General features: G+C 43.4%; 1 protein-coding gene across 1 annotated transcript in view; it reads right to left on the bottom strand.

The window, feature by feature from the left end:
• Nucleotides 1-23,788, bottom strand: part of c10h11orf65 (chromosome 10 C11orf65 homolog) — a 55,178-nt gene that overhangs the window by 20,744 nt on the left and 10,646 nt on the right. Inside the window, exons 2-5 of the mRNA XM_078222831.1 lie at nt 21,585-21,747; nt 11,481-11,573; nt 8,935-8,988; nt 7,002-7,217 (exon numbers count right to left, since the gene is read on the bottom strand). Of these exons, the coding sequence (XP_078078957.1) occupies nt 7,002-7,217; nt 8,935-8,988; nt 11,481-11,573; nt 21,585-21,747 (526 nt within the window). The remainder of the gene's footprint in view (nt 1-7,001; nt 7,218-8,934; nt 8,989-11,480; nt 11,574-21,584; nt 21,748-23,788) is intronic.

Raw genomic sequence — 23,788 nt, forward strand, 5'->3', positions numbered from 1 at the left:
GGGGCAAATCCACCGGGGTTCTCTCAACCACCCTAGCCTTACCCTTCCTGGCCGTCACCCACTTGGCCTCTTCCCGTGGCCCTGGTGTGACCACCTGATGATAGCTCTTGTCTATCACCTCCTCATTCTCCCTCATCAGCCTAAGATCCTCGAGTTGTAGTTCCAGCTCCCTAACACGGTCTCTCAGGAACCGCAGCTCGACACACCCCTCACAGATGTGGATGTCCGGGAGGCCAGATGCCTCCAGGACCTCCCACATCCTACACTGGGAACAACACATTGGTTTCACACTCATACTGGACACTTTATGTCAAGTAAGACAGTGAAAAGTTAATAAGAGTGTAAGGAAACAAAAACTCACCCCTGCTCGTCCAAGCCCTGTGAGCCAAAGCCCTGACAGCTCACTCAACTTCCCACTCACTCTGCTGCCCGCTACGATGCTGCCCGCTGTATACTTTGGTGCACTTTTAAACCCTCCAAAAACTTCCCCTGGCCACTCCTGGCCTGACTTCCGGTTTTGAAAAAAACCTCCGATTTTAAACCCAAAATTAACTGAAAAAATAAATAATTAATTACAGTCAGAAAACCCACTCTCTTACCCTCAGCCTGCTCCTGGGAACAATTATCTTAAATTGATTGTTAGTATACCTATTAGTGCACTCAGGATTATTCAGCAAGTATTTCCCAATCACAGAATCACATCCAACAATAGACATTGTGTTTTTGGATTTGCAAGCATGGGATGGTTCAGTATATTCTGCACTCTACCTAGTATGAATAACTGAAGGAACATGATGTTTGATTTGACCGGCCAATTATTGGGTCATATAGCCTATGTACCTGACAGTGCACTGGCACTGAAGCTTATATATGACATGGCTCAATTGTGAGGTAGGCTGAATGTCTTTTTGGACTAATGGCAGCATCCTGTTTGTGGAGAAAAACACTTACATAGCCACTGCATAGTAGCAGCATGAAATGGCTTAACCTGTTGTTAAAATTCCTTTAGTTGTTTGTAAAAGGCAAAGTACAGATTGTACTCAACCAGCGCATGCTTGCAAAACCCATAACAAAATGTCTACTGTTAGATGTGATTCTGCTGAACAATCCTGATAATGCTATTCTAACAATCAATTTAAGATGAACAGTCGGAGCTAGTTTGCTAGAAGGAACATACATTCATACGCAGGTACCAGTTCTCTGCAAACAAAAGGAATATGTTCAAGTCTCACACCTTTCTCGAATTACCTTGGGAGCTTGGGGTGCCTATAGACCCCCATTGCTTTCTCCGTGGCAAAGCCTCAGCCAATCAGAATCAACTTGTCAACCAATCAGCACTCTTTTATCCTATCGTATAAATTGTTGCGATCATTTTGAAATTTTGCATTCTTGAATTTGTCCTGATGAGTGGAAGACGAAAATCTTCGGCAGCTACTGTCCCTCTTTTCAGCAATATTCAAGTTTTGTACCACTAACTGACTTTTGTGGATAACTTTAACTTCAATACTTTAGATAGAGTTTTGTTTTATTGAGTCATAAGGCAGAGATAATATGTGCATATGAAATATTAAATTGAATAGTTATTGGGGACTCGTTAGTTAGAGGGATAGATAGGAGGTTCTGTGGCAGCAAAAGAGACTCATGGATGGTATGTTGCCTACCGGATGCCAAGATCCATGACGTCTCAGACCGTGTTTTCCGGATTCTGAAGGGGGAGGGGAAACAGTCACAAGTCGTGGTACACATTGGTACCAACGACATAGGTAAGAGAAGGGACGGGGATTTAAAGCAGGAATTTCTGGAGCTGGGCTGGAAGCTGAGAGCCAAGACAAAACATGTGGTCATCTCTGGTACGTTGCCGTAGCCACGTGATAGCGAGTTGAGGAACAGGGAGAGAGTGCAGTTAAACATGTGGTTGCAGGGATGGTGTAGGAGGGAGGGTTTCAGATACGTGGATAATTGGAACACATTCTGGGGAAGGTGGGACCTGTACAAACAGGACGGGGTGCACCTGAACCAGAGGGGCACCAATATCCTAGGAGGGAAATTTGATACGGCTCTTCAGGGGAGTTTAAACTAATTTGTCAGGGGAGTGGGAAAAGGAGTTGTAGTCCAGAAGTCAGAGAGGGTGGTGAGGTATTGGGGAAGGTATCAGGGTCAAGGGTGGGTACCGGTAGACAGGAAGGTGGGTTGAAGTGTGTCTACTTCAATGCAAGGAGCATCCGGAACAAGGTAGATGAACTTGGGGCGTGGATTGGTACTTGGGACTACGATGTTGTGGCCATTACGGAGACGTGGGTAGAACAAGAACAGGAATGGTTGTTGGACGTTCCGGGGTATAGATGTTTCAGTAAGTGTAGGGAAGCTGGTAAAAGAGGTGGAGGAGTAGCATTGTTAATCAAGGATAGTTTAACGGCTGCGGAAAGGCACTTCGAGGGGGATCTGCACACTGAGGTAATATGGGCTGAGGTTAGAAATAGGAAAGGAGCGGTCACGTTGTTAGGAGTTTACTATAGGTCCCCAAATAGTAATAGAGATGTGGAGGAAGAAATTGCTAAGCAGATTATGGATATGTGTGGGGGTCACAGGGTAGTTGTCATGGGGGACTTTAACTTTCCAAATATTGATTGGAACCTTTGTAGGTCAAATAGTTCGGATGGGGCAGTTTTTGTGCAGTGTGTGCAGGAGGGTTTCCTGACACAATATGTGGATAGGCCGACAAGAGGTGAGGCCACATTGGATTTGGTACTGGGAAATGAACCGGGTCAAGTGTTAGATTTGGTTGTGGGAGAGCACTTTGGAGATAGTGACCACAATTCGGTGTCTTTTGTTATTGCAATGGAGAGGGATAGGGCCGTACGGCAGGGCAAGGTTTACAATTGGGGGAGAGGTAATTATGATGCGATTAGGCAAGAATTAGGGGGCATAAGTTGGGAACAGAAACTGTCAGGGAAAGGAACTAGTTAAAAGTGGAACTTTTTCAAGGAACAAATACTGGGTGTCCTTGATAGGTATGTCCCTGTCAGGCAGGGAGGAAATGGCCGAGTGAGGGAACCATGGTTCATGAAAGAGGTGGAATGTCTTGTGAAAAGGAAGAGGGAAGCTTATGTAGGGATGAGGAAACAAGGTTCAGATGGCTCGATTGAGGGTTACAAGTTAGCAAGGAATGAGCTGAAAAAGGGGCTTAGGAGAGCTAGGAGGGGACATGAGAAGTCCTTGGTGGGTCGGATCAAGGAAAACCCCAAGGCTTTTTACTCTTACGTGAGGAATAAAAGAATGACCAGGGTGAGGTTAGGGCCGGTCAAGGACAGTAGTGGGAACTTGTGTATGGAGTCAGTAGAGATAGGCGAGGTGATGAATGAATACTTTTCTTCAGTGTTCACCAAGGAGAGGGGCCATGTTTTTGAGGAAGAGAAGGTGTTACAGGCTAATAGGCTGGAGGAAATAGATGTTCGGAGGGAGGATGTCCTGGCAGTTTTGAATAAACTGAAGGTCGATAAGTCCCCTGGGCCTGATGAAATGTATCCTAGGATTCTTTGGGAGGCAAGGGATGAGATTGCAGAGCCTTTGGCTTTGATCTTTGGGTCCTCGCTGTCCACGGGGATGGTGCCAGAGGACTGGAGAGTGGCAAATGTTGTTCCTCTGTTTAAGAAAGGGAATAGAAATGACCCTGGTAATTATAGACCGGTTAGTCTTACTTCGGTGGTTGGTAAATTGATGGAAAAGGTCCTTAGGGATGGGATTTACAACCATTTAGAAAGATGCGGATTAATCCGGGATAGTCAGCACGGATTCGTCAAGGGCAAGTCGTGCCTCACAAATTTGATAGAATTTTTTGAGGAGGTAACTAAGTGTGTTGATAAAGGTAGGGCAGTTGATGTCATATACATGGATTTTAGTAAGGCGTTTGATAAGGTCCTCCATGGTCGGCTTATGATGAAAGTGAGGAGGTGTGGGATAGAGGGAAAGTTGGCCGATTGGATAGGTAACTGGCTGTCTGATCGAAGACAGAGGGTGGTGGTGGATGGAAAATTTTTGGATTGGAGGCAGGTTGCTAGCGGAGTGCCACAGGGATCAGTGCTTGGTCCTCTGCTCTTTGTGATTTCTATTAATGATTTAGAGGAGGGGGCTGAAGGGTGGATCAGTAAATTTGCTGATGACACCAAGATTGGTGGAGTAGTGGATGAGGTGGAGGGCTGTTGTAGGCTGCAAAGAGACATAGGTAGGATGCAAAGCTGGACTGAAAAATGGCAAATGGAGTTTAACCCTGATAAATGTGAGGTGATTCATTTTGGTAGGACTAATTTAAATGTGGATTACAGGGTCAAAGGTAGGGTTCTGAAGACTGTGGAGGAACAGAGAGATCTTGGGGTCCATATCCACAGATCTCTAAAGGTTGCCACTCAAGTGGATAGAGCTGTGAAGAAGGCCTATAGTGTGTTAGCTTTTATTAACAGGGGGTTGGAGTTTAAGAGCCATGGGGTTATGCTGCAACTGTACAGGACCTTGGTGAGACCACATTTGGAATATTGTGTGCAGTTCTGGTCACCTCACTATAAGAAGGATGTGGAAGCACTGGAAAGAGTGCAGAGGAGATTTACCAGGATGCTGCCTGGTTTGGAGGGTAGGTCTTATGAGGAAAGGTTGAGGGAGCTAGGGCTGTTCTCTCTGGAGCGGAGGAGGCTGAGGGGAGACTTAATAGAGGTTTATAAAATGATGAAGGGGATAGATAGAGTGAACGTTCAAAGACTATTTCCTCGGGTGGATGGAGCTATTACAAGGGGGCATAACTATAGGGTTGGTGGTGGGAGATATAGGAAGGATATCAGAGGTAGGTTCTTTATGCAGAGAGTGGTTGGGGTGTGGAATGGACTGCCTGCAGTGATAGTGGAGTCAGACACTTTAGGAACATTTAAACGGTTATTGGATAGGCACATGGAGCACACCAGGATGATAGGGAGTGGGATAGCTTGATCTTGGTTTCAGATAAAGCTCGGCACAACATCGTGGGCCGAAGGGCCTGTTCTGTGCTGTACTGTTCTATGTTCTATGAATTAGACAGAAACGACAACATAAAAACAGGTGGTTTGATCTACCCCGTCATTCATACTCTCCACATGAGTAATAATCCAAATCCCATGCACCCATCCTATTCCCATTTACCTTTACTTCCATTTTCCTTCAACCGCCTATCTTCTATCTTCTAATTCATTGTTATATATTGACATGGTCTCTTTTGCAATCATTAACTACTACAATGATAAATCATAATAATTATGATCAATCATAAACCACTGCAAAAAAAAAATGTTTCTGTCGCCATCCTGATTCTACATTAAGCCTACATAGCGCTATAAATGAATTTCTCCTCCCCTCCAATATTTATTTATCCAATTGAGATGGGGGGGTGGGGTGTGGTAAAGACTAACACAGATTGCCCCAGTAAAAGAGGGCAAAGCATAAATCAAACGTGAGTATGTGTGAACAAAGTAGCATTATTGGTCTTTTTTATTTCCTAACCAATTATAAAAGCCTTCCTTGCATGGCTCCGGTTTGTCAAACAATAGCATCAGTGATATATGATCTTCAGTTTTGGCTGGAACTATTTTTGAGGGCTCCTAGCAACAAATGCACAGAAGAGTAGTGATTGGATTTTACTTGTACTTAGCTGTGACCATGATATCAGAGGATTAATCTTATATACATTCAGCTGTAACCATCCTATCTCAGGAATAATCTTATATCCACTCAGCTGTAATCACCCACCTCAGAAATAATCTTATATATACTCAACTGTAAATATCCTACCTCAGGATTAACATTATATACACTCATCAGACACCACCTGTGATTGGGACTTATACAGCTCTTGTAAAATGTCAAGATAGATTTCACACATATTGACGCAGAGTCTGTGGGCAATGGTCTCTGGCAAGAATTTCACCTCCATCACAGTGGAGTGGTACCGCAACTGATTGCAGCTATCCTTATGGGGTATTTCCAGCAGGAACTTGGAATATTGTCATCAGACTATCCAAGTAGCCAATCATTGACACACAAATAGAAACAAAAAGCACTAAAATAGGGTCACATCTAAAAACATTTTACATAGTGTAAGTTAAAAATTGGGACATACATGTGGTGAATGTAGAAGCTAAAATATTCTAAAACATATTTCAAAAAATTAATATATTTAGCTTCAAAAAACCATTAATTAATCATTCAACAGCATTCCAGAAATATACAACGATTTTCAGGGTCAGTTCTGTTGTTCATTTAATTTTATTAATTACATCTCTTAAAACCCCAATTACACGTGATCTAATGAATTGTAACTTTATATGAGGTTTCTAATGGTGATGTGGGAGCGAGAAAATTGAAGTTTTCACCAATTTCAGTGATTGCTGGCTCTGGAGGCTGTTCACAGTGCAGCCTGTGTCAGAACCTTAAGTGACAAACTGCAACTTGATTCCCACGCACATGATCAACACCATGAAGTTGTGGTCAGCTTTGGAGAAGTAATGATGGAGAATGCTGACAGTTCACCATGAACTCCCTGGAGCAAAATCCAGGCCATTGTCATCATCTGATCTCAGGATGAGCCATCACATACACTCAGTTTAAAGAGCCTGTCGCAAGATGGGAGTCATATATATAGCTATCAGCATTGGGTGCATCAGCTTAAGGGTGAACCTCACATACCCTAATTCTCATCACTTTAGGTCCAATCCCCTAAATTAAATTCTCTGCTATTGACCTGCCCTCTGCTTATGTCCACTTATAACATTAACTGCATTACAACAAAAAAGTAAATCCCTAAACTAAATGAACAATCCAAGTCTTGGTTTTGCCTAACGTTTGTCCATTACAATTTAAGCTAGCCCAAGCAATTCCTGCACACATCTCAATTGTCAGTTCAATAGCCCTTTAAACTGAAGTCTCCCAGTAGGTTATATATGTTCAGTTTACTTCTTTTAGTGATTGGAAAATTGCATCTTTACCTTGTCTGAAAGATTTCTCCAATCATTATTCTCTATTCGTTTGTACCATCCATTGCGATCATCCTCCTGATCTTTTACAGGGTTATAGTTGTGAATTTGCCTGGGTAGTTTCTGTTTCAAACCAGGATGAGTATAATCTTTGGGACTGTTTGCACATATATCGACAACTGTTCGGTGAGTGAATATTTTGTAGTAGATTTTTGGAGGAAATGTTTCCTATAAGCCAGAGCAGGATGAAAAAGAAAAAAAGCATTGCATTTAGTTAGCACTTTTTCATGACCACAAGACATCCCAAAACACTTTACGTGAAGTACTTTTGCAGTGCCATTGTTGTAATATGGAAAACATGGCATCAAACTCCACAAACAGCAATGTGATAATGGCCAATTAATTTGCTTTTGAGATGTCGGTAGAGGGATAAATATTAGCCAAGATGGCAAGGATATAACTCCTTGGCTCTTCTTCAAAATAGTGCCATGGGTTCTTTTAAATCCACCTGAGAGGGCAATGGGGCCTCAGTTTAACCTCTCATCCAAAAGGCAGCAGCTCTGACAGTGCAGCACTCCCTCAGTACTACACTGAAACGTCAGCCTTGATTTTTGTGCTCAAGTGGGACTCCTGACTCAAAGACAAATTTGCAACCAATTGAACCATAGCTGATACAGTGAATGTAAGCTCAGTTTCTGATACTTTTTTTCTGAAAATATCTGCCTTGGAACCCACATAAAATCCACAAACAAGTTTTGTTGCTAACAAGCGCATGCACGGCGGCACAGTGGCTAGCACTGCTGCCTCATAGTGCCAGGAACCCGGGTTCAATTCTGGCCTCGGATGATTGTCTGTGTGGAGTTTGCACGTTCTCCCTGTGTCTGTGTGGGTTTCCTCCGGGTACTCCGGTATCCATCCACAGTCCAAAAGACATGCTGGTTAAGTGCATTGGCCATGCTAAGTTCTCCCTCAGTGTACCCAAACAGGCGCTGGAGTGTGGCAACTAGGGGATTTTCATAGTAACTTCATTGCAGTGTAAACGTAAGCCTACTTGTGACACTAATAAATAAACTATAAACTTAAACATGCAGAATTCCATTAGACAATTTAAACAATGGCAGATGCACTATTTGGGCTACAGTGCTGAAACTAGTGACTTTGCCAACTTTGGAAAATTTGTGCCTGTGCCATAATCTGTTGTTGCAAATGCTTTAAATTAAAATAAATAGTGTAATTCTTGTTAAGATTACATTTTTCAGGTGGGGGGTTCCTGTTACTTTGGTGAAATTACCTAACAATGTGGATAAATCTAGGGGCCAAAGTTATATAACTGTTCCAATGGACTCCCACTGTAACCATTCCCACTGCCACAAATTATCCCTGCACCCAGATATGTCACAGTAAGAGTTTTAACAACACCAGGTTAAAGTCCAACAGGTTTATTTGGTAGCAAATGCCATTAGTTTTCGGAGCGCTGCTCCATCGTCAGATGGATTTTAACCTGGTGTTGTTAAAACTCTTACTGTGTTTACCCCAGTCCAATGCCGGCATCTCCACCCCAGATATGTCAGCCATGGATCTGTTCTAGGTGGCCGACTTTGGGGTAGAGCCTCCACCCATTCCGAACAAGGCCACTATTACAAAAGCAGTTCCTATGTTTATCCCCCCCCCCCCCCCCCTCCCCACCAGTAGACTGAGTAAGAAAGTTTTGTGATGGGAAGAAGTGGTCTTTACTAAGCTGAAGATGCAGGTCAGGATCATAGCCTGAACCTCAGAAAATATGGCAGTGGTTATTTTGGCAGAATTAGATAAATTAACTTGGCATTCTCCCAGAATAGGAAAGTCACACCAGAATTTAACACCCAGTATACAATAGCATCAGTAAATCGAAATGGCCAAAAGTTATCATTTTCTATCCGTGCAAAAGTAAACAAAGATCACTTACTCCTCCCAGTCGGAACCGAACATGAACACCAGCAGCACTGTCCAGTAGTTTTGCCTGTGAATATGTCATAGCAATGAATTTAAATTTCACTCTGTTCACTTTCTAGAATCCTCATTTTTATATTATTTTAAATTTAATTGTGTAGCAGAGTCACAATTTAGAATATGACATCTGGTGTCAGTCAACTCATCGAAATACAATGCAACAAATGTGAATTGTGACCATATTTTATTTAAGACACAGTAAATTATTAAAATACACAGGAACCCTAAACATCCAAAAGGAGTGGCAGATGAAAATGGAAATATAATAGAGAACCTACGGTTGTCATTTCTGAGTAGGATAACGGGCAGGGTTTTTGGGCAGGCCCCTAACATTGGGGTCAAATGGGGAGCATAGCCCACACTGTATGAGGAATAGTCAGTAGGCAGTAATTTTTCCAAATTGGCCAATGAGGGTCGGGAATTGATCGACACTGGGGCATGATCCCAAGGTCTGAGGAAGAAGAAGTGATTAGATCCTGGGATGCAAGTGGATAAGGAAATCAGAGGCCTCATAGAGAATGTGGAGGGAAGTTGGAAGGATGGAGGCAGGGTGTCAATCACAGAGTGTTTGCCAGGCAGGCACACTGGATCCAGCAGGTAAATGAAAAAGCACTCACCTCCTGGATCCTGCGGTCCTCAGCTGGATCCTGCAGTCTTCACCTGGATCCTGCAGTCCTTACCTGGGTTCAGTTGTTGAGTTTTCATATTTTAGAGACATTATGGGGCTTTTATGAAATAATCTTCCCTTCCTGGGAATCTTTATTAGGGTCTCTTCATATGTATAGTCAAGTTTACTAACATCAATAACAGTATTGGTGATCCTGTTAGTTAACATTTAAAGAGTAATCGGAATAATTAGCAATTAATAAAAAGAACGACATCATAAGTTTTCAAGTTTTTTTAAAATGAAAATAAACTTTATATAAAAGTTAAACAAAGCAAGCTCTATTAGCACCATAGTTTATAAATACTTATGCTATGAATGCAGTTCTACTTTTTACTTCCCCAAGAGTTCTCTTATACATAATAAAAATTTTGGTGATTCATTTATCTTTCCTGGGACCAACCCAAAGGTATGCCACAGTTCTCCAGAATCTACTTTAAATTTCCCCAGTATTCCAGCTTTCTCCAAGGTTGAAGATTTATGGGGATCCTTCCATTAGCTTTTGGTTCTTTAAAGACATTGTGACCGTGGACTCTTCAGCTCCTTGCCCTGGTTTTGGACATACTTAGACCTCTTTTTCCCCAGTCTGCTCCCACAGCTTTTCGACAGCTCTTTCCAAGTTAACTATTCAAGTTGAGTTCCTTCTCCCACAAGGTTCTAGGAGGACCACTATAGATGTCTTCCTCTAGGTTCAAACTAGGCAAATCTTCCAGCTTCTTTCTCCCCTCACAAACTTCAAACTGAACTGCCTGCTTCTGTCAACAAACACATATTGATAAACTAAATGAAATAACCTTCCAGCCAAAGTTTCACCTGGAATCACAATCTCCATGGCAACATGGCATGCTTTGGGATGTTTCAGACAGAAATAGTTGGCATACATTGATTGTTACAGGGGAGTTAGGGACATTTTTTTTATTGTGGAAGAAACATTGTTGTGTTTTTTGTTCAATCTTTATTGAATTTTCATGTTAATACCTCGTGTTATATTCTACATTCTCTGGGACATGGCTGAACATGAAGGTTCAATTGGCCTTCCCTTCTATGCACTGTAAAGAAGATTGTCTGAGATCACTCTCAGACAATCTTCTTTACAGTGCATAGAAGGGAAGAAGTAGGGATAAGTACAACAGACAAGTAGGGATAATTGAAATGTTTTAGGTGAACTCAAAGTCCTATAAGGACTCTGCCAGCTAAAACTTTGAAATGACATGTGGACAGTACTGACACCATCTTTTAGGCCCCTTATTTTCTTACCTTGAGCAACTGTTCCCACCAACTCTATATCCAGGGTGCGAGACCCTTCCCATTTCATTCCCCAAACCCCTTACCCACCCTCTATCCTCCACTGGATCCCTCTTCCACTCCTCCATGGCTCCAATCCAATTCCACCACCCCCCCTTCATCATTGGCTTGCCCTTGCTGGTCCCGAGTCTCCATACAAGCTGACATTTTCCTGCTTCCCTCCTTTGTGCTGCAGAGTCCAAAGAAAACTACTGACCTCAGACACAATTCTACAATGCTGCCTGTTACATTTCTACCTTTAAACAAGCGTATGCCATGAGATTCCTATGTGTCGCTGACTTTATCATGAAAGTAAGAAGTAATTACAAAAAGTGTGAGTACTCGAGGCATACAAATGTTTTAGAAGTAGGAACCCACCCTGGGATGGCGTGAAGCCTGACTTGCCACAGACACATTGCTGAGTCAATCTCTAAATTTGAACCCACTGTCGAAAAGTAAAATTTCAGCTCCTGCCTAATTAAGTCAATCTGCCTGCCACATTTGCAACTTTTGAGCTCCCATAATATTCACCCCACCCCCATGGATTTTCTTACCTCGATTGGGTTAATGCATTTCATCATAAACTGGGGGTTTCCTTGCCCTCTGAAATTAATAATATTCTTGTAATGTTTAAATAGCTGTGTATCCTGCAAACAAAACAATTATTGTGGTTACATAACTAGTGCTAAAAGGTAATGAAAATTCCTCAACTGTACCAAAAGAGAAATTAATTTGAACACAAAAAAATATGAAACTTATTAACATAATATGATGGTAGAGATAGAAACTTGTGGCAGTTCTTCCAAGAATGTGGAAGAACTGTAACTCACAAGCACTGGAAAAGAAGTAAGATTTTATTTCTAAGCATTCTCTTCTCCTGAGTATGCTGACTTCCACTGGAACAGGGTTCCATGGACACTGGAAAGCTTCCTTCACCAAAACCAGATAGCCTTTTTCAGGTGTGAACAAAGACTGTCAACAAGTATATATGATCATTGCTGGGGTTGGGGAAGCACAAATGTCACATATTTGAATCGCAATTCATAATTGAGGTACATGTGCAATTGATGAGTTTGAATCAAGTTGAAAGTTGAGAGATCAATATTTGAGTTGAAATTCCAAATTGTTGAATTTCCATGGGGCTTCTCCTGGGTGTCCATCCATTGCAGCTTTGGTAGAAGATCAAAAGAAACCTTAGGCAAGATTTTAACTCATTCAAAATCCACCCAATCACACATTGTTAAAATCAAGCCACCTGAATCAAACCCAATCCATTTAGAGAATTCTAAATGATACAGCAACTTTATTCAATGAGTATAACCATATAAATCAAGATGTGGAGATGCTAGCGTTGGAATCACGAGCTTTCGGAGCGCTGCTCCTTCATCAGCTGAAATCAGGAAGTTAATCTCCAATATGTGCTGAATCAGTTGATTATAGTAACATGCTACAATTGGCCTCAGCACATGTGGAAAGCAAAGGGAAAATCATCCAGGGTTCCCACTCCTGATTTGTATCCAATAACCCTTGTTAAAATAATGTACACTTGAGGTGAAGATAGGATTAGGCCTGCGAGGAGGCACTACCATAGACAAAGCTTCTTCAAATATTTACTGCCAAGATTGACATGTAAATAACAGCTATTTGAGAACGCATGTGAGGACAGCAGCACTTATGCAACTGTACCCCAGCAAACAGTTACTGCCTTCAGGGGAGAAGATGGGAAAATTGGTAAGAATTTCCACTCTCTCCCTCATACGCTAACATAATTTAACTAGGGGAGCAGCAGAATCAACTCTGCAGGTGATAAAAATTCCCAAAACATTAATAACTGGACTTGTAAGGACCTCCAGTGAATCAACACTAGATGTCAGCTCTTGTCAACATAACGTTCCAAAGTGCTGCATTATATTTTCAAACAGAAGTTGTCGTGACCGAAATCTTCCCAAAAATGCAGTGTTGACTCAGATGAGAAGACCAGTGTGAAACTCGCAGGCTGCACAGCCAGTCTTTCTTGACATATTGAACAGCACTCTGTGCAATTTCAAAGGGGAAGTGAGATTCACACAGTCAGCTAGAGGTGGGGGGGCTAAAAAAGCTGGCAAATGACGGGAATCCTGAGATTGCAGCACCTCAATAAAAGGCATCCCCCGCCTCTCCCACAGGTACCAAAACCCCCCACGGACATGGGGAACCCCCAAACCAGCATCCTAACCAACAGGCATTGAGACCCATGGACACAGGGAACCTACCAGTCATGGACAGTGAGAGCCCCCCAAGCAGAAGGGCAACACCTCATCAACCCTCCATGGAAAGGGGCACCCCCTCAATGACATTTTCCAGAGGGCCCCTGGCATTGCCGAGGTAGCGGTGGGGCAAGGCCCGGTCATGTCTCTCACCACCCGGGGCTTTACCTACCTGTACGGCTGCTAGATCACGGCCCATGTTTTGGTTGGTTGGACTGCATGCATTTTTGGGAATTTCTGTACTTGACATACCACTTTCCGATGCATGTCCACAGGAGAGTGTTTGCCTGCAGCCCTTGGAGTTTGATTAGCAATAATTGAAAACCGCTAAAAATATTCAAACCAGGAATGGGCACGGGTGTTAAAACCATCTGACCTAGATTGTGCTGCTAGATATAACAATTACACATTATCTCGGTGTCAAATGCCTGAATACCACTGCATTGAATCAATTACATAAAATCCTTACTGCATGGAGAAGAGATCTTATTTATACAAGGCTCATTCTATCTCCCTTCAGGCAATTTCTCTTTTATAATAACTTTTCTCAATTATGTAATACAGTTTGGTCTATTTTGACTTTTGAAATGTTGAATAGCAGAGTATGGCTATCCATCCAATTGAGAGATGGTGGTCACTGTGATTTTAAGGCTCTCTTTTACATTTGCCAGCTGAGCTGCTGGGCATTTCAATAACGCTTGCCAGTTCAGCAAGGGGAATCGGGCCAGAGGTGCCACCAGAAAGGTAAGTTGATGGGAGGGGTTTGAGTGTTCAATGAGGTATCAAGGGGGTCTTAGAGTGACAGTGGGCCCTCCTGTTCATCCATGACCCCCAAAGCGAATTTAGCATTTATCTTTGGCAGGCTTCCTCCATTGTCTTTGATGGTCTGACCATTTCATACCTGAAATGGCAATTGGATTTGATTTATGTCATTGGGCCCCAATTTCCATATTAAAAGGAGTCTGGTCCCTGAATCAGATGGATGGATTGGATGCACAGATGAAGGCTCCTTTTCAAATAGAGCAGGCTACATTATTACTAGTGTTAGTGGGTTGGGGGGTGTGGGGGAGGGGGTGAGGTCACTGACTCCATTTTGAGGCCATTAACATTTGGTCAAAATCAACCCCAAAGACTGAATTCATGCAAAGAGTTGGAAAATGCCTCTAGAGTCAGGCTCAATTTGAATCAGCAGCATGTTTTAAAACGCCCAAATGCTGCGTCTCTCAGAATGGTATAGGCTTCCAGTTGTGTATCATAATCATATGGCACTCAGTCCATTCACAAGGCTGAATTGTGCGAGCCACTTGAGGGTAGGAAAATAGGCAGTCAGACCTGTAAATTAGGACATCATGCGAACCCCCTGCCCACACCCATCCCCGCTGCGATTTTATGAGCGACAGTAGATGCATTGATGGGCCATTTGCCCGGAACCCAATTAAATGGGCAATGAATGCCCAGTCAAGAATCTTACCCCGTCGTCATTCTGAATTAAATGGACGGCAGGAGAAGCTCAATGTTCAGCCTGGCAGATATAACCTGCAGTCTATTGACTAATTAAAGAAAGGATTCCTCTTGCTGGGCCCCCAGTAGCAACTGGAAGCCCATCCCACAGTTTTATCTCTCCACCCAGGGCCTGTCAGCTTGGTCTCAGTGAGATCCCAGACTTACCTGAATGTCCAGGTCCATAACTGAATGCCACCTCCTTGACCTACCTGCAGTACCAGCAGTGGCCAGTGCTCCTTCTGGCCCTGCTGGTGCGAGGAGCACAGTAAGAAGTCTCACAACACCAGGTTAAAGTCCAACAGGTTTATTTGGCAGCACAAGCTTTCGGAGTCTCACTCCTTCATCAGTGTGAGGAGGCTGGTTTACATGATGAATTGGGCTACATTCACGACCTTTCGTCATTTAACCTTGAATTTCTTTACTCATGTCTGTTACTACTTCTGGCTTCAGTAGTTTTTTGATTATTGGAAGTGTAGGTAGGATGCGATGTGACATTATTCTTTGGAGTGGATTAATTTCCATGCCTTTAGTCAGTGTGTTTCTTCATTCAAGGATCGCCTTGTATGTTTTTTTGCTAGATTGGCTTGATTTCCTGATAGTTTCTTTGGTGATTTTCACTGCTGCCTTATCCTTTCTATTCAACTGGGGATATTGTAGTGATGATGTATGAATTTCCCAATCCTTTGTGAAGCAGCTGAATTCTTCACTCATGAACTTAAGATGATTGTCATTCACTTAATATCTGGAATGCAGTAATGACTGAAGCATGCTTTAAGGCATTCTACAATCTCACCTTTTGTCGTTGAAGTCAGCTGATCTAATTCCAAATAGTCATAGAAACATAGAAAATAGGAGCAGGAGGAGGTGATTCAGCTTTCAAGCCTGCTCTGCCATTCATTATGATCATGGCAGATCATCCAACTCAATAGTCTGATCCCCCAACTCCCATATCCTTTGATCTCCTTTGCCTCGAGCATTATATCTAACTGCTTCTTGAAAACATTCAATGTTTTGCCCTCAACTACTTTCCGTGGTAGTGCATTCCATAGGCTGACAACTCTCTGTGTGAAGAAATTTCTCCTCATCTCTGTCCTAAATGGTCTAACCGTATCCTCAGACTGTGACCTAGTTCTAGACTATCGTGAACATCCTCCTAGTCCTGTTAGATGCCATTACATTCAGCTCTCAGATTAATTTGCCCTCTCAGTATGAGCCATCAGTGAGCCTCAACCTTACTTTTACAGGCTTCGTTTTTGGATTGTTGTGTTGAGTAGAGGTCTGTGAAGGTCATGATATTGCACGATGCACCAGTGTCTATCTGACACTCATGTTCACTTCATACCCTCCTTCTGCAGTCATCGTTCTAACAGTCACAAACCATTTATCACCTACAGACTTGAAGGAACCAATCTGTTGTATAGTGATTTGTCAGAAACTTTGGCTGATATTTCACCAGTGGCCATCTGCATAGGCTTCGTTTGCTTCTCTATAGCCAAACAATTCTGTGCAAAATGGTTTGGCATCTTGCAGTTAAAACACTGCTTTCCGAAGATGGACAATCCTGCTTTGTTTTTGTATGATGACAAAGAACAAAGAACAAAGAACAAAGAACAATACAGCACAGGAACAGGCCCTTCGGCCCTCCAAGCCCGCGCCGCTCCCCGGTCCAGGATTGAATCCTGAATCCAGGATCCCCGCCCAATTTTCCAGCCTATCTACATACCAATATCCTATCCACCGAGCTGTCCCTCACAGCTACGATGCTTTGTTCATTACAACCTATTAACTTACCCCCACCCCCCCATTCCAGACCATGTGATCTCCAGGGAGAGGCGAAAACCCAGAGTGAAAAACCCCAGGGCCAATATGGGGAAAAAAAAATCTGGGAAATTCCTCTCCGACCCCCTGAGGCGATCGAAACGAGTCCAGGAGATCACAATGGCCCCGATCGGAAAATGCTTCCCAACCCTAGTCATTTCCACTTCCACGAACACCATATGAATCCCCTGCCCCCGAGACAGGTTCCCAACTATCCGCAGTCTCACTCTGTACTGGCACCAGCAAGATGATCGTAGAATGAAGCCTTGAAACGAGAAACCAGGAACAATTAGCCCGCGCCGCTCCCTGGTCCAAACTAGATCACTCTTTTGTATCCCTCCATTCCCACTCCGTTCATATAGCTGTCTAGATAAGTCTTAAACGTTCCCAGTGTGTCCGCCTCCACCACCTTGCCCGGCAACACATTCCAGGCCCCCACGACCCTCTGTGTGAAATATGTCCTTCTGATATCTGTGTTAAACCTCCCCCCCTTCACCTTGAACCTATGACCCCTCGTGAACGTCACCACCGACCCGGGGAAAAGCTTCCCACCGTTCACCCTATCTATGCCTTTCATAATTTTATACACCTCTATTAAGTCTCCCCTCATCCTCCGTCTTTCCAAGGAGAACAACCCCAGTTTCCCCAATCTCTCCTCATAACCAAGCCCCTCCATACCAGGCAACATCCTGGTAAACCTCCTCTGTACTCTCTCCAAAGCCTCCACGTCCTTCTGGTAGTGTGGCGACCAGAACTGGACGCAGTATTCCAAATGCGGCCGAACCAACGTTCTATACATCTGCAACATCAGACCCCAACTTTTATACTCTATGCCCCGTCCTATAAAGGCAAGCATGCCATATGCCTTCTTCACCACCTTCTCCACCTGTGACGTCACCTTCAAAGATCTGTGGACTTGCACACCCAGGTCCCTCTGCGTCTCTACACCCTTTATGGTTCTTCCATTTATCGTGTAGCTCCTCCCTACATTATTCCCACCAAAATGCATCACTTCGCATTTATCAGGATTGAACTCCATCTGCCATTTCCTTGCCCAAATTTCCAGCCTATCTATATCCTTCTGTAGCCTCTGACAATGTTCCTCACTATCTGCAAGTCCTGCCAGTTTTGTGTCGTCCGCAAACTTACTGATCACCCCAGTTACTCCTTCTTCCAGATCATTTATATAAATCACAAACAGCAGAGGTCCCAATACAGAGCCCTGCGGTACACCACTAGTCACAGGCCTCCAGCCGGAAAAAGACCCTTCCACTACCACCCTCTGTCTTCTATGACCAAGCCAGTTCTCCACCCATCTAGCCACCTCCCCCTTTATCCCATGGGATCCAACCTTTTTCACTAGCCTACCATGAGGGACTTTGTCAAACGCTTTACTAAAGTCCATATAGACAACATCCACGGCCCTTCCTTCGTCAACCATTTTGGTCACTTCTTCAAAAAACACCACCAGGTTCGTGAGGCATGACCTCCCTCTCACAAAACCATGTTGACTATCGTTAATGAGTTTATTCCTTTCTAAATGCGCATACATCCTATCTTTAAGAATCTTCTCCAACAACTTCCCCACCACGGACGTCAAGCTCACCGGCCTATAATTACCCGGGTTATCCTTCCTACCCTTCTTAAATAACGGGACCACATTGGCTATCCTCCAATCCTCTGGGACCTCACCTGTGACCTCTACAGTATTTGCATCCTGCCCTTCGTCTGTAGTTTTTCTGCTCTTTCAGTCTGGAATATCTATCAGCCTAATGTAACAACTGGTTTGTTCCACCGTACATATGCTCTAGTTGACTTTTTACATCCTTCTGCACATACCACACTAGCTTTCGGAGCGCTTGCTGCTCCTTCGTCAGGTAAGTGGGAGTTGTGTGTAAGTGGGAGTTTAACCTGTGCTTAACGCTCTCTCCACTCACATTGTTTGTACCTTTGAGACTTGATTACCTGTAAAGACTCGCATTCCAACCATTATTTTGTAAATTGAATTTGTGTCTTTATGTGCCCTGTTTGTGAACACAACTCCCACTTACCTGACGAAGGAGTAGCAAGCGCTCCGAAAGCTAGTGGCTTTTGCTACCTAATAAACCTGTTGGACTTTAACCTGGTGTTGTGAGACTTCTTACTCGGTCAAAGAAGACAGAGGGTAGCAGTGGAAGGGTGCGTTTCTGAATGGAGGACTGTGACAAGTGGTGTTCCTCGGGGATCAGTGCTGGGACCTCTGCTGTTAGTAATATAAATATATATATATAAATGATTTGAAGGAAAATGTAACTGGTTTGATTAGTAAGTTTGTGGACGACACAAAGGTTGGTGGATTTGCGGATAGTGATGAGGACCATCAGAGGATACAGCAGGATATGTCAGTTGGAGACTTGGGCAGAGAGATGGCAGATAGAGTTTAATGCGAACAAATGTGAGGTAATGCATTTTGGAAGGTCTAATACAGATAGGAAATATACAGTAAATGGCAGAACCCTGAAGAGTATTGATAGGCAGAGGGATCTGGATGTACAGGTACACAGGTCACTGAAAGTGGCAATGCAGGTGGAGAAGGTAGTCAAGAAGGCATACGGCATGCTTGCCTTCATCGACTGGGGCAATTGGCAAGTCATGTTGCAGCTTTATAGAACCTTAGTTAGGCCGCACTTGGAATATAGTGTTCAATTCTGGTCGCCACACTACCAGAAGGATGTGGAGGCTTTGGAGAGGGTGCAGAAAAGATTTACCAGGATGTTGCCTCGTATGGAGGGCATTAGCCATTAGGAGAGGTTGGAGAAACTTGGTTTGTTCTCACTGGAATGACGGAGGTTGAGGGGAGACCTGATAGAAGCCTACAAAGTTATGAGAGGCATGGACAGAGTGGATAGACAGAAGCTTTTTCCCAGGGTGGAAGAGTCAATTACTTGGGGGAACGGGTTTAAGGTGTGAGGGGTAAGGTTTAAAGGCGATGTACAAGGTAGATTTTTTTACACAGAGGGTGGTGGATGCCTGAAATTCGTTGCCGGGAGAGGTAGTGGAAGCGGATACAGTAGTGACTTTTAAGGGGCGTCTTGACGAATACATGAATAGGATGGGAATAGAGGGATATGGTCGCCGGAAGGGCAGGGGGTCTTAGTTAAGTCGGGTAGCATGGTCGGTGCAGGCTTGGAGGGCCGAAGAGCCTGTTGCTGTGCTGTAATTTTCTTTGTTCTTTGTTTGTTCTAAGAGAATCTTGGGCAGAATTTTCCCTCAAGAATCTAAGTGTCATAACGGCGAGAACAATGCAGTGAACCACTCCAGTCTCTCAAGCGCTCTCTGGACCACAATCATCCCACACTCATGGAGAGTGGTGAGTTTTGCGCCGATACTGAGTGGGGCGGGGCCTAAACACGCCAGTGAGCTGGCTGCAGAGAGCTCGGGTGCCATTTTGCAATGGCGCATCGATCCCAAAGTGCACTAGGAGACCCCTTCCCACACCCCAGAGATGTCAGGACATGCCCCTTTCATTGGCGGCATGTTTCTCCCACTGGTGGCCATTGCTGGGGCGCATGGTGGGCACTGCAATGGTGCCTGGTGGGGCACCACCAGTTGGGTACTGCCTGATGGGCACTGCCCAGCCATGCCCCCAACCAGCTAGAAGGCTTCAATGGCCTCTGAGTACCATCCCTCCCTACTGTAACAAGCTCGCCAGGTCTGCGCTCGTGGAGACCTGTACCAATTCTCACTGTTATGGTGCCTCACCCAATAGCATTCATAAGTCAGATTCACTTGTGTTCAAAATATGCCTTCAAGGCTTTCAAAATCCCTGTTGTCTGATTTTTCTCCTCTTCAATTTGTAGCAGTCTCTCCCAAGCAGTGTTAAAATGTTGCTACTTTTATTAGCTCTGGCTTGTTAATTAAATCTGTTTGAATCTCATAGATTTGCCACTGCATATAGAAAAACTGCCAGTTTTGTTTCGCTTTGACAGGAGCTGGAAGAGGCAAACTTACGGCCTTTTTGATGCCGGCCGTTGATTTTCTTGCAGCCTTCACCTTGTCAGTAGCTTTTCTCAGCTGCTTCTAGCAGCTCTAAACATTTTTGTGTTTTTTTTTTAGTAGCTGTGCTTTCAAAACTCAGTTCCACTTCTGACACCATGTTACGAGTGTAATGTCTTTATCTTACTGAGTGTAAGATGGCTCCCCCAGCCCTGTATTCTCATAGCAGAGACCACATGACTACAGAAAATCAGATAGGACATGTAGTAAAGCTTGCATTTCAAACCCAAACATCTCTATCTTACCATGACCAATGGCTGTTGTGAATCACATGCCAAAAAGAACAATTTTCTGCCTTCAATTTAAGGAGATATGACTAATTATTTATTTAAGGATCTGGTTACAAGACTGTGAAAATGGCTGACAACCAAAATAACTCTCCCAAAACATTTAACCACACCATTTGAATATCATTACTCTCATATTTATTTTATTTGCTGGCATATTTTGTGGGGCGAGAGTACATTGGCAGATCTCACGTTAGCCAAATGTTTTGTTGGTAAACATTAGTCCAACCTGTTTTAAAATCAATTTTACCATCAAAAAAACATGAGAGGGCGGGACCGCGGTCATCCACCCACACCTATGGAAGTTATTCAACTGCATACTCAGACGCATATGTTTCTGTTACGGATCTTAATACTGTTTATCCATGGCTTGAATGTTTTCAGCTTTTCCAAATTTTGAGGTATTCAATGCTCCAACAAAATACAACATCCTCTAAAATAGTAAATATAATGAAGGGAATTGATTTATCAAAAATATATACATTTTTAAAATTAATATATTTTCATATTTAGAATTTACCAAAGAACTTTTTAAAGTTATTCTATTATATACATCAATTTTCAGACCCTCAAGAAGTCCCACTTTGCTTAAAACTTCGAAGTACTTTTGAAATTTAGTCACTATTGTAAAACAAAAAAAATGACTCGGTATTTATTAGTTAAAGCAGTGGGGTAATACAAATGGAAGCATAGATTAAAATTGCTCAGCAATCTTGTGTTTACTGCATTTCCTACCATACATTGGTATTTATCATAAAGTTAAACTTACAACATGTCTTCTCCATGCTCTTTGTATGATTTTTGCTGAATTCTCTAACAATTCCAAAATTTCTTGCTGCTCCTCAGTTACAAATTTAAACATCTCACTGACAGGGCTGCTGCTGTCTGCATAGCTCTGTTCTTCCTCGCTGCTGGCATCTAGCACATCAATGCTTAAAAAGAAGTTAGAAAATGTAACAAGTTAATCCATGACTGAGCAGAGATTAGCTCAATTCCCACAGAGCAAATTTGAAACACCTTATCAAAATTTACACAATGCATTTTCTTTTTGATCATTGAAGGAAGCAGCTTCAGAAAGGCAAATGTGCAATTCTATTTTCAAAGAACAGCACTCCAGCCCTCACCCCTCCCCAACCCACACACTCTCCATACTCCATCCTTGCTAATCCATGCCTCTCCACCCACTCCCTTCGCCCCATACCATCTAAGCCAACATATGCCCCTCCACCCAATTTAGTCTTAAAGTCATTTATTCATAACGTTTTACTTTCTTTAAAAAAAACCTTTTACTACAGCCCTTAAAAAGTGTCAATCATCCTTTAAAGAATCAATAGCAGAAACTACAAGCATGTGACACTTCTTTACCTTGTGTAAATTAACATTGTGCAATAGGTAGAATAGACCACAGAGTAAGAGCTGTCTTGAGAGTCTATTGAAACAGCTGTGTTCCACAGAAAAAATTACTTGATTGACAGCGGGCACATGTGAAATAGCACGTGATGATGTCGGGCACACGTTCTGACATCATCTCACAATCGTGCAATATTTCGATCATCTCTCCAATTGACCACAATATTACATTGCCTGTGTGATTTTTAGGTTGTCGCATGGGCAACACAGGCAGGTGGCCAATCTGCTTTTGCAGTTTTCTCATCTAAGGGTGGAATAAAAGGGGGTTAGAGCAAAAGTAGGCTGAAGAGTTGGAAGTTTTGGGGTGTGAGGTGAGGATTTGGTTTTGAGCATTTTCAATGTTTTCCCTGCATTCTGTGGAGCGTTCACGATATCTAGGGGTTTCAGGACATTGCTGTCCTCTGAGAGAGATTTGGGTCTCTCTGGCAACCTCTGTGCACGATGAGCGCCATTTGCATCTCTGCAGATAGGTATAGTGTACTCAGCAGGAAGTACCTCCTATAAGGAGGAGGGGGGCAGGGGACAAAGAGAGAGCAGGCCAGGTGGTTGCAGGCATCACTTTAGAGCAGAGGTGCAGGAGCAGGGTGCTCGGGGTCAGCAGGAAGGGCAGGAGGACATCCTTGCAGAAGACCCCACTACCCAGCTCTCGCGGTGTACAGTGCTCAATGTCACTTCAGAACAAAGAAAAGTACAGCACAGGAACAGGACCTTCGGCCCTCCAAGCCTGCGCCAATCATGATACCTGCCTAAACTAAAACCATATGCACTTACTGAGTATGTATCCTTCCATTCCCATCCTATCCATGCATTTGTCTAGTTGCCCCTTAAATGCCGCTATCGTACCTGCTCCCACCACCTTCCCGGGCAGAGCGTTCCAGACATTCACCACCCTCTGTGTAAAAAACTTGCCTCGCACATCTCCTCTAAACATTTCCCCAGGCACCTTAAACCTATGTCCCTGAGGACTTGACTTTTCTACCCTAGGAAAGAGCATCTGACTATCCACTCTGTCCATGCCACTCAATCTTGTAAACTCTATCAGGCCACCCCTCAACCTCCATCTTTCCAGTGAGAACAAACCGAGTTTATCCAACCTTTCCTCATAGCTAATACTCTCCAGACCAGGCAACATCATGGTAAACCTCTTCTGAACCCTCTCCAAAGCATCCACATCCTTCCGGTTGTGTGGCGACCAGAATTGTACACAATATTCTAAATGAGACCTAACTAAGGTTATGTACAGCTGCAGCATGACCTGCCAATTTTTATACTTAAGCCCCGATAGATGAAGCCAAGCATGCCATATGCCTTCTTGACTACTTAATCAACCTGCGTTGCCACTTTCAGTGTTTGATAGACATGTACGCCCAGATCGCTTTGTCTGTCAATACTCCTAAGGATCCTACTATTTACTGTATAATTCCTATGTGCATTGGACCTTCCAAAATGCTTTATCTCATACTTGTCCGGATTAAACTCCATCTGCCACTTCTCTGCTCAAGTCTCCAACCTGTCTATATCTTGTTGTATCCTCTGACAATTCTCTTCATTATCTGCAACTCC

This window comes from Mustelus asterias, chromosome 10 (assembly GCF_964213995.1).
Source record: "Mustelus asterias chromosome 10, sMusAst1.hap1.1, whole genome shotgun sequence".
Taxonomy (NCBI): Eukaryota; Metazoa; Chordata; class Chondrichthyes; order Carcharhiniformes; family Triakidae; genus Mustelus; species Mustelus asterias.